A 15,197-nucleotide genomic window follows, 5' to 3' on the forward strand; every position below is an offset into this window, starting at 1 on the left:
GTCATCCACTGTTTATCTGAAATTCCAACCTAACTGGGCGCCCTGTATTTTTACTTGTGGGACCTGGCAACTCCACCTTAGGGGAAAGAAAGTCCCCACCCCCCAGCCTGAGCCCTAGAGCACCCGCCCTGCGCACGCACGCGGGCCCCAGTCCAGGCGCCTCCACTGGCCAGGCGCCCCAGTCGATCCCAGAGGGGCAGCTCACGCTTCCGCCCCGCTCAGGCAGCACTAGCCGCGCCCCGAGCGGCCGAGCCCCGCGCGCTGGCCCTGCCGCCCCGCCCTGAGCAGAGGGCCCCGCCCGAAGCCCGGCAGGACAGGCCCCGCGGTTGGGCTGTTTGGTGTCCTGCCGTTCCCTCCCACACTGTGTACTCAGGGGAAGCCAGAAACTCGCTCGCCATGTCGGCTGCGGAGGCGGGGGGTATTTTCCGCCGAGCCAGGGACAGGACCCTAGACGCGTTTCCCTCAGGTACTACCGGCCTTTCGCCCGGGGCGGGGGGATGACTTCAGGGCTGCGGAACCTTCGGTCGGGGGAACAGTTGGTCTGGGGCCGCGCGCCTCCAGCCGGACCGTTTCGGGGGCTGCACTCCGGGGGGGGTGGGGACCGCAATAGCGGCCGCACCGCCCGCGCTTAGGGCTTCGAGGGGCGCTGTTTTAGAGACGGGTGTCCGGGCAGTGGGGCCTTGCTGGCCTTGACCTAACTTGCCTGAGAGAGGAGAAGATAGAGTAAGGCGGCAAAGGTGCTTCCCGGGAGCGTGGGCTGTGCAGTTAGACTTGCTTTCAGCCCTGCCTTGGACACGTTACTCAGCAGGACTCGGCCTCAGTTTCCCCACCTGCAAACCGGGAATAACAACCGTGATCTTGTGTGTGGCGCTCGTAGGGGCTAGGTGTGCGTTAGATGCGGTTATTCTTATGGTGGTGGTTCACCAGGATGTATTTTATACTCCACAGTCCCGCTTACTTCCCGCGATATGTGCACTGTGCCCATCGGACAGCAGGGCGGGAGGGCAGGCCAGGGTCGGGTCAAAGTTAAGTGCTTGGGGTTTGGATTTAGCCTGTCTCGTTGTAAAAATGTGGGTTTTGTTGTTGTTTAAATGCCTCCTGCGGGAAGCGTGAACAGCTGATTTCTTGGTCCTCTCTGGCTTTTCTCTGCCTGGAGTCAAGATTCCCTCCCACGCCCTCACCGGTTTTGTAAACCCCGGGGACATCACCCCAGTGCCCTGCATGATCTGGCTTGTGCTCAGCCTTTCTTCATGCTTGTCATCCAGCCCTTTGCCCGGTTCTCCTGCCGCACAGGTTTTTCTCGAAGGCCTTTCTTTTCCTCTGCTCCCATAGCTAATGGCCGGGGTGGTAGGGCCTGGCTCTTTCTCAACCCTCTTAACCCTAGTTAAAGTTAAGTCACTTCCGGGGTCAGATTTTCCCTGGCTAACCTATTTAAAAGGGTTCCTCCTCAAGGTCTCTGTCCTAAAACCTTGTTCTTTTCTCTTTTTGCAGCTCTTGGTGGGGGAGTGACAAGGTTCTGGAAGAGCATGTGGGGGCCAGAAATATAGCTGTGGCGGGTTTTGGAAAATACAGTCTGCGATAGTGCCCATTTTAAAAATACCTTAATAGGACTTTTTTTTTTTTTTTTTTTTTTTTTTTGCCCAACATGAGGTTTTTGAGATTTATCTGTATTGATATAAGTAGCTGTAGTTGACTCACTTCCCTCCTGGGCAAGTATACCTTCTGTTGCTGGATATGCAGAGTATTTTCCCCTAGCAAGGGGTGTGTTATCTGATCGAGAAGGTTGAGTGTGGGTTAACAGGGCCCTGAAGGGAGGAAAGAGCGTTGTGGACTGTGGATGGAACAGGTGTAAACGTCTGTGGCATGGCGGGATGGGGAAGGAAAGGATAGGGGTGTGGTGTTCTAAGAGAATGGAGGATGGTGGGGGGTGGGGGGGAGTAATTGAGTTTTGTCTGTACCTAATAGCATCAAAGAGTTTTAAGCTGCATGTGTGAGGAAACAAGGACACTGATCAGATTTCCGTTTTGGAAAGAATGGTCTAGCTGTGGTAGTGAGAGCAAAAGAATTTCTAGGCCTGAGGAACTTGGGGTGCAATCTGATGACAAGCTGGAGCCCAAGAACTTGGCTTGAAGCAACATTTCCATAGCACCCGCGTTGTTCACTTTGGGTTTATTTATTCGTGGTAGTTGGAGGTGCTTGTGGTTGCGGGGAGGGCTTCCGATGGAGATTATGGGGGAACGATATGGAGGTGTCAAAACTTCTTAACCCACTGGAGTTGCCACAGGCTGCAAGGGGCTCCAGAGAACAAGAGAGTCATTCACCCCGACAAGAACGGGGAGGTGGGCAGAGAGACTGAGAAGATAAAAGGACAGGACAGTGCCCCTGCTGAGACAGGAAGAGGGAAGATGACCCTGAGCTTCCCTCAGCGGCGGGGCCTACGCCCAGTGTCCTGTGTGGGCTGAGCATCCCCAGCGGGCATGCTCAGTGCGGGCCATTTAGCGTAGGGCTTTTAGAGGCCCGGCCTTGGCGGCTCGGCCTTAGAACACCTCGTCTTGTGGGTTCACATCACGGGGAGCTGAAGCCCTAGTCCACCGCCAACGTACCTCCATTGCTCTCACCTAGTTTCCTGCGGGCATTGCTGGCGCCTTTGAGAGCTGCTTGCAGAGGCCAGGCCCGGCCTCGTGGGAAGGTGAAGCCGCTCGAGCTGGGAGGGGAGGGTGGCTCTAAAGGCCGGCCCCGAAGAGAAAGGGAAGCAACTGGCGTTTCCCCATCTCTTGCTAAAATACACCCTGCCTGTCAGAGGCTTGGTTAACTCAAGCAACACTGTCCCAAATCACAGCCCTGATAACCCTCATACACTCGCTCCTCGAAGCCCCTTCCTGAATTAGCCAAAGTTTGTTACTCAAGCGAAGCCTGGCAGGTGAAGGGAAGAGCGCTGTCTTAGTCCGTTCAGGCTGTCATAACCGAGCACCACACGCTGGGTGGCTTAGAGAAAAGACGCTTCTCAGTTGTGGAGGCTGGACGTCCAAGATCAAGGCGCCCGCGGAATGCGGGTGTGGTGCATGCCTTCCCGGTTCACAGACGACCATCTTCTTGCCCTGCCCTCACACGGTGGGAGCGGGGAATGCGCACTCTAGGGTCTCTTTTACAAGGTATTCATCTCATCACCAAGCCCTCTTGACCTCACCGCCTCCACATAGCATCACATTGGGGTTTAGGTTTCAACATAAGAATTTTGGGGGCACACAAACATCCAGCGTGTGGTAAGCACTTTAAGACCCTTTCCCCCCTGGTGATCTATGGGAGTGGCAGGACTGCATGCACTTCTTCGAGTAGTATCATCGATGAAGCTTGGCTTCGGTCATCCATTCCCTGTTAACATCATCCAAGAGGCTCCGTCAGCAGATGTTTATAAAAAGTGAATTGTACGTGTCTCATTTGAGAAGGTTCACATTCCTCAGGCATGTTCAGATAGTCATTTTAGTTAGGCAAATTGATAATTCTATTTCCTTGACACATACCCTAATCAAGACTACTTTCTCCTAGCAAATAATTGTTTTTCTGAAAAGTTTACATCTTGTTTTGAAGAAATTCTAAAAAAGAAATATTAAGGTAAAATAGGTTTCAAAAATTTCCTGTATTTATTTGTTTTCAGGTCCTAAACTGTTCTCTTTTCCAGTTTCATTCCCACCAGAATATTTTCCCCCTTAAAGAATAGGGCTCTTTGGTGGTTTTCTTAAAAAGATGATTTCCTTGGACGTTTTAAATCTCTGCAGCTGTTTGAGAGGAGCTGACCATATTCACCAATCCTGAATATTTCTCAGTCCCCTCTGGAAACCCTCTCGTGTGGCAGAAAATAAATGGGAGTCTCCAAAATAAATAAATAACTTGCCCCTCCTCTTCCAGGTCTCACCTAAGAACTCTTCTAGAAACAGTAGACCTGGAAATGTGTATCCAGGTCTGCACGGAGTTGAAAATACTGTAGTTTGAAAAATTCTAACAGATCAATGAAGAAAATGAAAATGAAATAAATGCTTTTAATTATGCTGTACATTTAGGCCAAACCAGTTATCTCTTATTTGAGAAGGGCTCCTGTGACTAAAACAAGAATTTTGATTATTTATCCCCACCTCATGAATATCATCAGGCAAAATTAGTGTGTAAAAATGTTCCTGTGGTAACATTTCTAAGAGACAAAGGAACTTTTATTTTTTTTGCCTTTCTGTATTCTATAACTTTATCGAGGTACCATAACAGTCACTCATTTTAAGTTCACAGTTCAATGATTTTTAATAAATTTGCGGAGGGGTACAGTGTCAAGATTTTAGAACCTTTCTGTCTCCCCCCCAAAAAAGAAACTTTGTGCCCATTTGCAGTCAGTTCCTGTTTCCACTCCCTACGTAGGGAACTACTACGTCCATAGCTTTGCCTTTTCTGGACATTTCATATAAATGGAATCATATAATCTGTGGGTCTTTTTGACTGACTTCTTTCCCTTAGCATCATCTTTTCAAGATTCTCTCATGTTGTAGCAGATAGCCGCACTCTCTTCCTTTTCACTGAATGGTATTCCATTGTATGGGAAACCACATCTTGTTTATCCATTCACCCATTGATGCACATTTGGACGTTGGCAGACGTTCCCCAGTTTGGACACTGGCTGTTAGGAATGAAGCTGATATGAACATCCACATACAGATCTTTGTATGGACATAGGTTTCATTTCTCTTGGGTAGATACCTAAGATTGGAATTGCTGGGTCATATAAGTAACTACGTTTGACATTTTGAGGAACTTCCAAACTGTTTTCCAGAGCAGCTGCACCATTTTACATTCCCACCACTAAGGTATATGGATCCCCATTTCTCTATATCCCCGCCAACACTTAGCACTTGTCATCATCTGTCTTTTTGATTATAACCAACCATATGGGTGTGAATCGGTGTCTCATTGTGGTATTGATTTGCATTTTCTTAAAGGCTAATGAGGTTGAACATCTTTTCATGTGCCGACTGGCCATTTGTATATCTTTGAAGAAATATCTTTTCAGATCTTTTGCCCCATTTTTAATTGGGCTGTGTTTTTATTGAGTTGTTAGAGTTCTTTATATGTACTGGCTACAGATCCCTTATCAAATCCATGGTTTGCAAATATTTTCTCCCATTCTGTGGATTCTCCTTTCCCTTGCTTGATAATATCCTATGCAGCACCAGAATTTTTAATTTTGATGAAGTCCAAATTATCACCTTTTTCTTTTATCACTTGTACTTTTGATGTCCTATCTAAGAAACCTTTACCTAATCCCAAATCGTGAAGATTGACTTCTGGGTTTCTTCTAACAGTATTCAAGTTTAAGCTCATACATTTAGGTCTAGGTCCATATTGAATTAATTTTTATGTATGGTGTGGGGTAAGGGTCTAATTATTAGAAAAAAAATTTTTTTTTCTACAGTAGAAACCTAGTAGTTGGTCAATGAAGACAAAAAAAATTAGCCAAAGAGGGGACTTTAAAAAAATCACCCATTCTTTTGATATTTCCTTTTAATGTAAACTATAAATGTACATTCATTTACCATTCTTTTGAGGTCGCGCCAACGACTTGTCTTGGAGTATTGGGTTTACAGATGGGCCTGCCATGGAGCCTTTCTTGCATAAACAACACCCATAATGAATTTTTTCCAGTTTGGGTTTTTTCCAGTGGAATAGTCAGTTAAAAATCATTTGGAAAGCACCCTGAGTAAAGAATAGCTTTATACTTTCTTTTTCCTCTAATCTTTTACGCCAGTCTCCACAACATCTAATTCAATAGTACTTTATTTTCACCAACTTGCCTTTTATTGAGTGTTCCCGAAACATCTGTCTTAGTTTTATTAGAAGCAGCCCTTTTTTACAATTCATATTTCTCTGGTTTACATGTTTAATTGACTGATTTAAAAATAAGCGCTAGCATGAACAGTTTCAGGGACAACTCCTGATGGATGCACAGAGCAGAACCCTTGAGGGACCTCAGGTGACAGTCCATGCCTTTGTAGAGGGCATGGAGAGTGTTGGTAAACCTGGAGGTTTGTGAAGAGAGTGTCTCTTTCACAGAGAGGACTAAGTGGCAGCTTTTTATATTTGTGAAGCATAGGATTTTTAACTTTGCCAAACCCTCCCAACTAGTTACAGGCGATAGCATGGGGCCCTGGCAGCTGGAGCCTCCGGGAGCCTGAGAACCACTATCAGCCACTCTTAGGACCAGATCTGATATGTAGCCAGACAGGAAATTTTTGTTAAGTGAGAGAATGCCCAAAGTCTCCATGTACCCTTGTTTAAAAGAAAAAGAAAAAACCTAGTCACGCTAACGCTGGAGGTCCTTCCTCATTTGTAAAACGAAGGCAGAGTGTTGGCTCCAGCTGTCTAAGATGCATCCGTGGTGATGGATGCGTTGGCTTCGCTTCCGTGAGGGCGCTGAGACACTTGGGTGATCTCAGGTCCTAAACTAGGAGGTGGCGGGGCCAAGATGGGAGCGCAGCTGTTCTGGCTCCTGGCCCTTTACTCGCCACCAGAACATATTGGAATAGGACAGAACTCCTCATCTCCTACCCAGTCTGCTCCTTCTCCTGTCTTACCCCAACTCCTGTTCAGTCAGAAACCAAAGAGTCAACCCTGACTTCTCCTACTCCCCCTCTTTCCACAGCCCTGTCCCTTCAACCTCCAGAGCTCACCTTGGTTTTGTCCACTGCCCCCTTCCCAGCTCCCACCACTGTGACCCCAGCCACCTGCATCTCTCACCTGGACAATTCCAGCAGCCTTCTGCACCCACTCTTGCCCCGCCTGTCCATTCCCTGTACAGCATTCAGAGCCTTCTCTCTGAGACAAAAATTGGGCCGTCATCCCTTGAGGTGGCTTTTCTTGGCCCCTCTCTTTCTCTCTCTATGGCCTCATTCTTCAGGTAGCATTTTATTTTATTTTTTTATTAACATAATGTGTTATTTATTTCAGGCGTACAGGTCTGTGATTCATCAGTCTTACACAATTCACAGCGCTCACCATAGCACATACCCTCCCCAATGTCCGTCACCCATCCCCCCCACTCCCCCACCCCCCTCCACTCTAGCAACCCTCAGTTTGTTTCCTGACATTAAGAGTCTCTTACGGTTTGTCTCCCTCTCTCATTTCGTCTTGTTTCATTTTTCCCTCCCTTCCCTTATGATCCTCTCTCTTGTTTCTGAAATACCTCATATCAGTGAGATCATATGATACATGTCTTTCTCTGACTTATTTCGCTTAGCATAATACCCTCTAGTTCCAACCATGTTGCAAACGGCAAGATTTCATTCATATTGATGGCTGCATAATATTCCATTGTGTATATATGTCACATCTTCTTTATCCATTCATCTGTTGATGGACATCTCAGCTCTTTCCATAGTTTGGCTATTGTGGACATTGCTGCTATAAACATTGAGGTGCAGGTGCCCCTTTGGATCACTACATTTGTATCTTGGGGTAAATACCCAGTAGTGCAATTGCTGGGTCATAGGGTAGCTCTATTTTCAACTTTTTGAGGAACCTCCATACTGTTTTCCAGAGTGGCTGCACCAGCTTGCATTCCCACCAACGGTGTAGGAGGGTTCCCCTTTCTTTGCATCCTCACCAACATCTGTCATTTCCTGACTTGTTAATTGTAGCCATTCTGACTGGTGTGAGGTGGTATCTCATTGAGGTTTTGATTTGTATTTCCCTGATGCCGAGCGATGTTGAGCACTTTTTCATGTGTCTGTTGGCCATTTGGATATCTTCTTTGCAGAAATGTCTGTTCATGTCTTCTGCCTATTTGTTGATTGGATTCTTTGTTCTTTGGGTGTTGAGTTTGATAAGTTCTTTATAGATTTTGGATACTAGCCCTTTATCTGATATGTCATTTGCAAATATCTTTTCCCATTCTGTCGGTTGTCTTTTGGTTTTGTTGACTGTTTCCTTTGCTGTGCAAAAGCTTTTTATCTTGATGAAGTCCCAATAGTTCATTTTTGCCCTTGCTTCCCTTGCCTTTGGCGATGTTTCTAGGAAGAAGTTGCTGTGGCTGAGGTTGAAGAGGTTGCTACCTGTGTTCTCTTTTAGGATTTTGATGGATTCCTGTCTCACATTGAGGTCTTTCATCCATTTTGAGTCTATTTTTGTGTGTGGTGTAAGGAAATGGTCCAGTTCCATTCTTCTGCATGTGGCTGTCCAATTTTCCCAACACCATTTGTTGAAGAGACTGTCTTTTTTCCATTGGACATTCTTTCCTGCTTTGTCAAAGATTAGTTGACCATATAGTTGAGGGTCCATTTCTGTGTTCTCTATTCTGTTCCATTGATCTATGTGTCTGTTTTTGTGCCAGTACCATACTGTCTTGATGATGACAGCTTTGTGATAGAGCTTGAAGTCCGGAATTGTGATGCCACCAGCTTTGCTTTTCTTTTTTCAACATTCCTCTGGCTATTCAGGGTCTTTTCTGGTTCCATACAAATTTTAGGCTTATTTATTCCATTTCTTTGAAAAAAGTTGATGGTATTTTGATGGGGATTGCATTGAATGTGCAGATTGCTCTAGGTAGCATTGACATCTTCACAATATTTGTTCTTCCAATCCATGAGCATGGAACGTTTTTCCATTTCTTTGTGTCTTCCTCAGTTTCTTTCATGAGTATTCTATAGTTTTCTGAGTACAGATTCTTTGCCTCTTTGGTTAGATTTATTCCTAGGTATCTTATGGTTTTGGGTGCAATTGTAAATGGGATTGACTCCTTAATTTCTCTTTCTTCTGTCTCATTGTTGGTGTATAGGAATGCCACTGATTTCTGTGCATTGATTTTCTATCCTGCCACTTTACTGAATTCCTGTATGAGTTCTAGCAGTTTTGGGGTGGAGTCTTTTGGGTTTTCCACATAAGGTATCATATCATCTGCAAAAAGTGAGAGTTTCACTTCTTTGCCGATTCGGATGCCTTTTATTCAGGTAGCATTTTAGAAGAAACTCCTGCTCATTCTCCCATTTGCAGTTAGGGCTCTGTTATTCCCATTCGCTCATTCTTTTCTTTTACGACACTTATTACAGCTTATAGTTGTGTATTTATTTCTTGTCTTTCATGTCTTTTCATGCCTCTAGACTGTAAATTCCTGGAGGGCAGGAAGCCCAGACCTAGGACAGTGGCAGTGGTGGTCACTCAGTGGCCAATTGTTATAGAAAGAAATGAGTAAATGTGATCACATTTCGGTATCTGCCTAACCTGTTGCTTACACCATGTATCCTCTGGACAAAACAAAGCAGAAACCAAGGTATTGAATCAGTCAGTAGGACCCCTTGCAAACCACCCTGGGTGGCCCTGAGATTTGTGCACTGCTCAAAGGTGTCTCTTAAAGGAGGTTCTTGTTACCAGGTATGTGCCCTCTCTGGGCTGCATCTGCCCTGAGGAAGGGGGTGCCTTCTCCTCACATCCAGGGCCTCTGTTTTTGCCCAGCCTTGTACCTGCAGGGCACCTCTGCCCAGAGACAGCACCTTCTTCCACTTTTTCCCAAAGCACCATCTGGGTCAGCAGCCGCCTGCTCTCTTGGCAGGGGAGCATGGGTAATGGTGGGAAACAAGTCATAGCAAACATCCACCCCAAAAAGGCAAACCCCAAATGGAGTTCTGCTTTGGAAAAGCAAGAGAGGTTCAGGAAATGTCTTTTTCCCCCTGTAGCTGTTGTCTAGAATAGCATCGGGCAAAGCCAGTGATGCTGAAAGCCACTTGGCCAAGAAGCCCTGGCCTGTTGGCCTTTTGACTTCTCTGAAGGATTGTAGATAAAGATTTTGGCAGGTCCTTTATCCGGAATGGCAAATGTGGCTGCCAAGCTATGACTCAGAAGCTTTTTTGTGTGTCTCAAAAACCACCTTTGGATGCATTTAGGCAAAGAAAAGAGAGGTTGGATAAATTCACTCTGCTACTTAGGAAGTCATATGGAGACTGAGGATATTGCTGTCACAGGTAATTATTTTGGGGGAGGAAGGAGCCCCGAAGGGCACTATTTTTTTTTTTTAAACAGCTTCACATACCAAACAATTCACCCTTTTACAGTGTACGATTCAGTGCCACTTAGTCTATTCACCGAGTTGTGCAACCATCACCACAGTCGCTTTTAGGACATTTTCAATCCCCCAGAAAGAAACCCGGCACCCCTTAACTGTCACCCCACCCGCCACTGCAGCCCTGGGCAGCTGCTAACGAATGGCACTATTAAATGGGGCATAAGATCTGGCATTTTTACAGTTGGGACATTTGGATCGTTAAACTAGAAAGAGTCCCAAAGTGGTGAAGATTGTTTTGCTACTGTTGTGGTTTTGTTGTTGTTGTTGTTGTTTTTAACCCCTAAAATAAGATTAGTCCCCGGAGGAGATGAGGGGTATTGCTGAAGACATTTAGATCGTGATTCACTGTGCAGATGGCTACTGGGAGAAACTGCAAAAATTGCATTTCATTGGCATTTGCTCTTTAGCCAGAAAGCCTCCAGACAGCTGTAAAGCTCCCCATCCTTGCCGTTTTATAACTGAAGCAATATCCCCAGTATGTGAACGGAGGACGTTAAGATCAAAGCGTGTAACTGTATGTGTGCGTGTGCGTGTGCATGTATCTGTATCATCGAGTATTTTCTGCGCCCCCATGTGCTATGGGGAATAAAGAAATGGGTAAGGTTTTGGTGGCTTTGTCTCTGCTAAGACAAGGGTAGGAGTTACCGTAAGTAACAGTCATGATCACAGAAGCTCACACTTGACTGCTTACTGTGTGCCAAGTGCAAATGCTTTACATGTATTCACTCAGTCATTGTTCACAACAACCCTTCTTGAGGTAGCTGTGTTACCTCTTACTTAATGGATGAGGACACTGAGACCCCGAGAGGTTAAGAACCTGGCTCTTAACCTGGTCTTGTCACGTGATTGGTAAAAGGTGGAAGTGGGATTTGAGCCTGGCTCACAAGCTTCAGAGTCTAGGCCACCCTGGGACTGGGTGAGAGCTTTGGGAGATGGAGACTTTAAGTCTTCCTCAAGCCCACATGTCCTGGCATGATCTATCCCCTGCCCTCCATTCACAGTTGCCTCTGGTGTCAGGGTCTGGTCCTTGCCGTGCCCTCTGCCTGGGGTGCGTCCCCACAGCCACTCTGTGCCTGGCTCTCGTGTCGCCTCACGGTACTGTCCAGCGCCCGCTCCCACCCACCACTCACTCTGTCCATGATCGCTGTGGTTCCTTCTGCGGTAGTAATGAGCACAACGTGCGGTCAGCTTAGTTGTTGACCTGTCATCCATCTCCCCACTACTGTTTAAGGTCTCAAGGAATGGGACCTATGGCTCTGCTCACTGTTGAATGTCCAGCGACTAGTGTGGCACCTGTCATATGGTGGGTACTCAGAACAAATGTGCTGAATGAGGGAAGAAGGAAGAGCTGCATCTGCTTGTGGGGGAGGGAGGGAGGCGCTGGGCTGGGAAGGGTAGGTGGAGTTTTAGCAGGAAGAGTTGGTAGAATGGGGAGCATCCCCTGGAGGAAGGAGTGGGAAAACATGGCGTGTGTTTGAGGAGCAGATAAGGGTCCCTTTGGAGGGATCCTGTGGCATGTTTTGCGTAGGGTTTCTCAAATCTCTGTATTGACATTATGGGCCGAACTGTTTGTTGTAGGGCTGCCCTGTGTAATATGGGATGTTGAGCAGCATCCCTAGCTTCTACCACTGAATGCCAGAAGCACCATTGCCCTCCCAGCGTGACATCCAAAAAGTCTCCAGACATCAGATATCCTCTGGGAGTCAAAATCATCCCTGGTCGAGAGCCACCAGTCTGATGGGAACAGTCATCAGTACAGTTGGAAAAGTCTTGCACTCCATTTTAGACCCAGGTGCCAGAATGAACGAGGATCCCTCGACATCTTCCTTTATCCCCTCACCAGATGTTTACTGAATGCCTCTGACATGCCAGTGACCCCGTGATACCTGCTGACAACAAACTGGAAAGGGAGAGTGAGCTCGGGCCTTTCCTCATGGAGATTAGAGTGCAGTGTCCCTTCAGCAAGGGAATTTGATGATCAGTACCAGGGTCTTAGGAAGTCACAGCAACAGTGATTGCCTGCGGTGGATCAGAGTGGGTGGGGAGCCTGGCATGGAGCTGGCCTGGTGGCCCTGGGGGAGGTGGTGGAGCCCTTACCCAGGTGATGGGGCCACGGAGGGGAAGGAGGTTCTGCGGAGTGCTGGAGATGTGGGTGCATCCACCTGGCAGGCCAAATGGACCCACTGACACACTGTCATCTGTAGATGGGTGGACTGGGGACCATGGTGGCAGACTCAGGGCCATCAGGAAAAGAGGCCAGTCTTGAAGGAAAGCGTTGTAAGGTGCTGATGGGACAAGCTGGGAGTTTGGACATACCCAGAAAAGCAAACACAGTACTCTCTACTCCCTTTTTTAGTTAATTCTGTGGCTTTCTAGTCAGACGGAGACATGTTGACCCTCTGGTCCCAATTCATGTATGATTTTGAATCAGAGAAGTTAACAGGAGCCCAAACATGGAACTTTTAAATACTGTTACAGTTTGGTGATGTGCTGTTGTAATGATAGGGGCCTGGTTCATTAGACTGCCTGCTCATCAGCCTTCTTAACCAGTGTCTTCCAAAAAGCAGACGAGATTTAGGAAATGAGACTTTGCTTTATAAGAATTAAACTGAGAGCTATTTATGACTGTATTCCACCTTGAACCATTTGAGGTTTCCTGTAAAGTAACAGGTTTCCACATCAGGAGAGCACAAATTGTTACAGTATTAGGTGTTAATTAATGGCATGACTGATTCGTGTAGGCCTTTTCCTAGTTGCGCGATGAAAATAGTGACTCATTTGCTTTTGAGGGTGCATTTATTATAATCAGTCACTGATTAACTGGTAATAGCGAAAGGATCAATGAAATTTCTAATTCTTGGTATATGTTAAAAAGTCAGCTTTCATTAAGAGTGGACAAATATGCCTGAAAGTATAATAAAAATGAGGGAGAGGAAATGTATTGACCAACACAGATTTAAGAAAACATGTAGTTCCTGATATTAATTGCAAAGAGCAGTTGCAGTCTGAGTATCTGTCTTTCAGGCAGGATATTGGCACGTAAACAGTCTCATAGGAAGGATTAGTGGTAAGGCATTGTGTGAGTTTTTAAAGGTTTTTAAGATTCTTCTCTGCGTACAGTTGCTTTGTACCCAGTAATGCTTAAAGAAGACTCACAGGCCTTTACTGTCTATGGTTTAATACCACCCAAATCCACTGTCTTTTTATTTCTCAGCTTTGAAAGATGGTTTCTATGACAGTCTCTATCAGTTAGCTGAAATCTGGAAGAGGCCAAATCCTGATACTCTCTATATAAGGGCTGAATCAGATTTCTATCTGAGGCCAATTTTTCTTTTATAAAAATATTTTTAAATTGATTTAAATTTTTACTTTAAAAAAATTTTTTGAAGATTTTATTTGAGATCGGGAGAGAGAGAGAGAGAGCACGAGCGAGAGCACAAGAGCAGGGGGTGGGAGAAGCAGACTCCCCACTGAGAAGGGAGACGTGGGGCTCAGCGGGGCTCGACGCGGGGCTCCATCCCAGGACGCTGGGATCATGACCTGAGCCGAAGGCAGACGCTTAATCGACTGAGCCACCCAGGCGCCCCTGATTTAAATTTTTAAAAGCTAAATTTTAAAATTTGATTCAGGCTATGGTACCATAATAAATTACCATAATTTCATATATATAATAATATAATAAATAATATATATAATAAATATATATAGAATATGTATATTATATATATTATACATATAATATATTTCTCACTTATCCTGTGGACAGACTTTGGCAATCCCAGCTAGATGGGTCTTCTCTACAGTTTCCCCTGTGTGACCACCTGCCCTGAAGTCAGGGCTCTGTGGAATAATAGTCCTGGTTCTGCCTCTCAGCCTTTGTTAGACCTCAAGCAAAGTATTTAACCTTGACCTTGCTGAGTTTCTTCTTCTGCACCCCTAAGCGAAGAGTTACCATAGATATGGGCTTGTCACTGCACACGTCCACAGGGGCCAGATGGTGAATGGGGCCAGTTGTGGACCATGGTGAATGTGACACCACATGCCCCCTTCGAGGAGCAGCCACTGCCCAGCCCAGCCAATCAGCATACTCCATGTGGGCCTGGTTTGACTAGATTTTCCAAGAGAATCTTGAAAACCAGGGATCTATATGAAACTCATGAGTTTAAAATGTTGGCAACAAATTCAGAATTTTATAACTATTATGTGGGCCAAACAAAACACACCTGCTAGCCAGACTGCAACCAGAGACCTGGAGTTTGTAATTTCTGGAGAAGATCACCACTTAGCATCCCATAGAAGATGGATGTTCTGGGCTCTAGCCTGTACCCTGAATCAGCCCTGTGCTGTTGGCAGGGACTGTGAGCATCGCAGCCTTCTGGGGAAAAGCTCTGGGCCTGCCAGCATTATCTTTGTGTACAATCTTCTTATTTACCAAGATGTTCCATTTGAAGGAAACTTTTTGGAGATAAAAATGTCTTTATGGAGGTGGACAACTTGCAGGCAGCCTAAGGCACATTGCATCTCCTTTATGGCTCTCTGCCCTCCAGGCCAGCTCAGCAGCACTGAGATTCTGAACAGTAGAAGCCACTGCTCATTAACTGTGTGATCTTGAACTTGAGCATAACTAAGATCCCGAGCCAGGCCTCAGTATCCCCTTTTGGTTAAATAAGGGGGTTAGTAATTCTGCAAATCCCTCCCACACTGAAAATTTCCAATGCTGTAGTGGGAAAAGGTTGGCTTCTGTAAGGTAAGCCTTCAGCCTCCCTAGGATAGGCTGCAATAAATGGGCTCACTCAGCTCTGTACAGGAGGGTCAGGTGTTAAGTGGTGTGGTTAAGTATGTGAGGCTAGGCCTTGTTTAATAGTACCCTCTGTGGCAGACAGACTCTCAGATGGTCCCAGTGATCGCCAACTAGTAACTAGTATTCATGGCGTGTGTGATCTTCTGCTCTTGAGTGTGGGCTGGCCTAGCAACTTGATTATAATGAATAGAACACAGCAGAGTGATGGGATATCACTTCCATCACCGTGTTACATAAGATGATAACTTCTGTTTGCTAGCACTCTCCCTTGCTGGCTTTGGTGAAGCAAGTTTCCATGTTACGAGC

The 15,197-nt window shown here is 46.0% G+C and overlaps 1 protein-coding gene across 4 annotated transcripts in view; it reads left to right on the forward strand.

The window, feature by feature from the left end:
• Positions 1-227: 227 nt before the first annotated feature.
• The window catches only part of CPPED1 (calcineurin like phosphoesterase domain containing 1), a 130,000-nt gene continuing 115,030 nt past the window's right edge, over positions 228-15,197 (forward strand). Inside the window, exon 1 of one of the 4 annotated variants that reach the window (XM_078074794.1) lies at positions 228-466. In XM_078074794.1, the coding sequence (XP_077930920.1) occupies positions 397-466 (70 nt within the window). In that variant the 5' untranslated portion in view covers positions 228-396. The remainder of the gene's footprint in view (positions 467-15,197) is intronic. The other 3 variants (XM_036099547.2, XM_036099544.2, XM_036099545.2) reach the window with 3 other exon arrangements.

Source organism: Halichoerus grypus, chromosome 6 (assembly GCF_964656455.1).
Source record: "Halichoerus grypus chromosome 6, mHalGry1.hap1.1, whole genome shotgun sequence".
NCBI classification, from domain to species: domain Eukaryota; kingdom Metazoa; phylum Chordata; class Mammalia; order Carnivora; family Phocidae; genus Halichoerus; species Halichoerus grypus.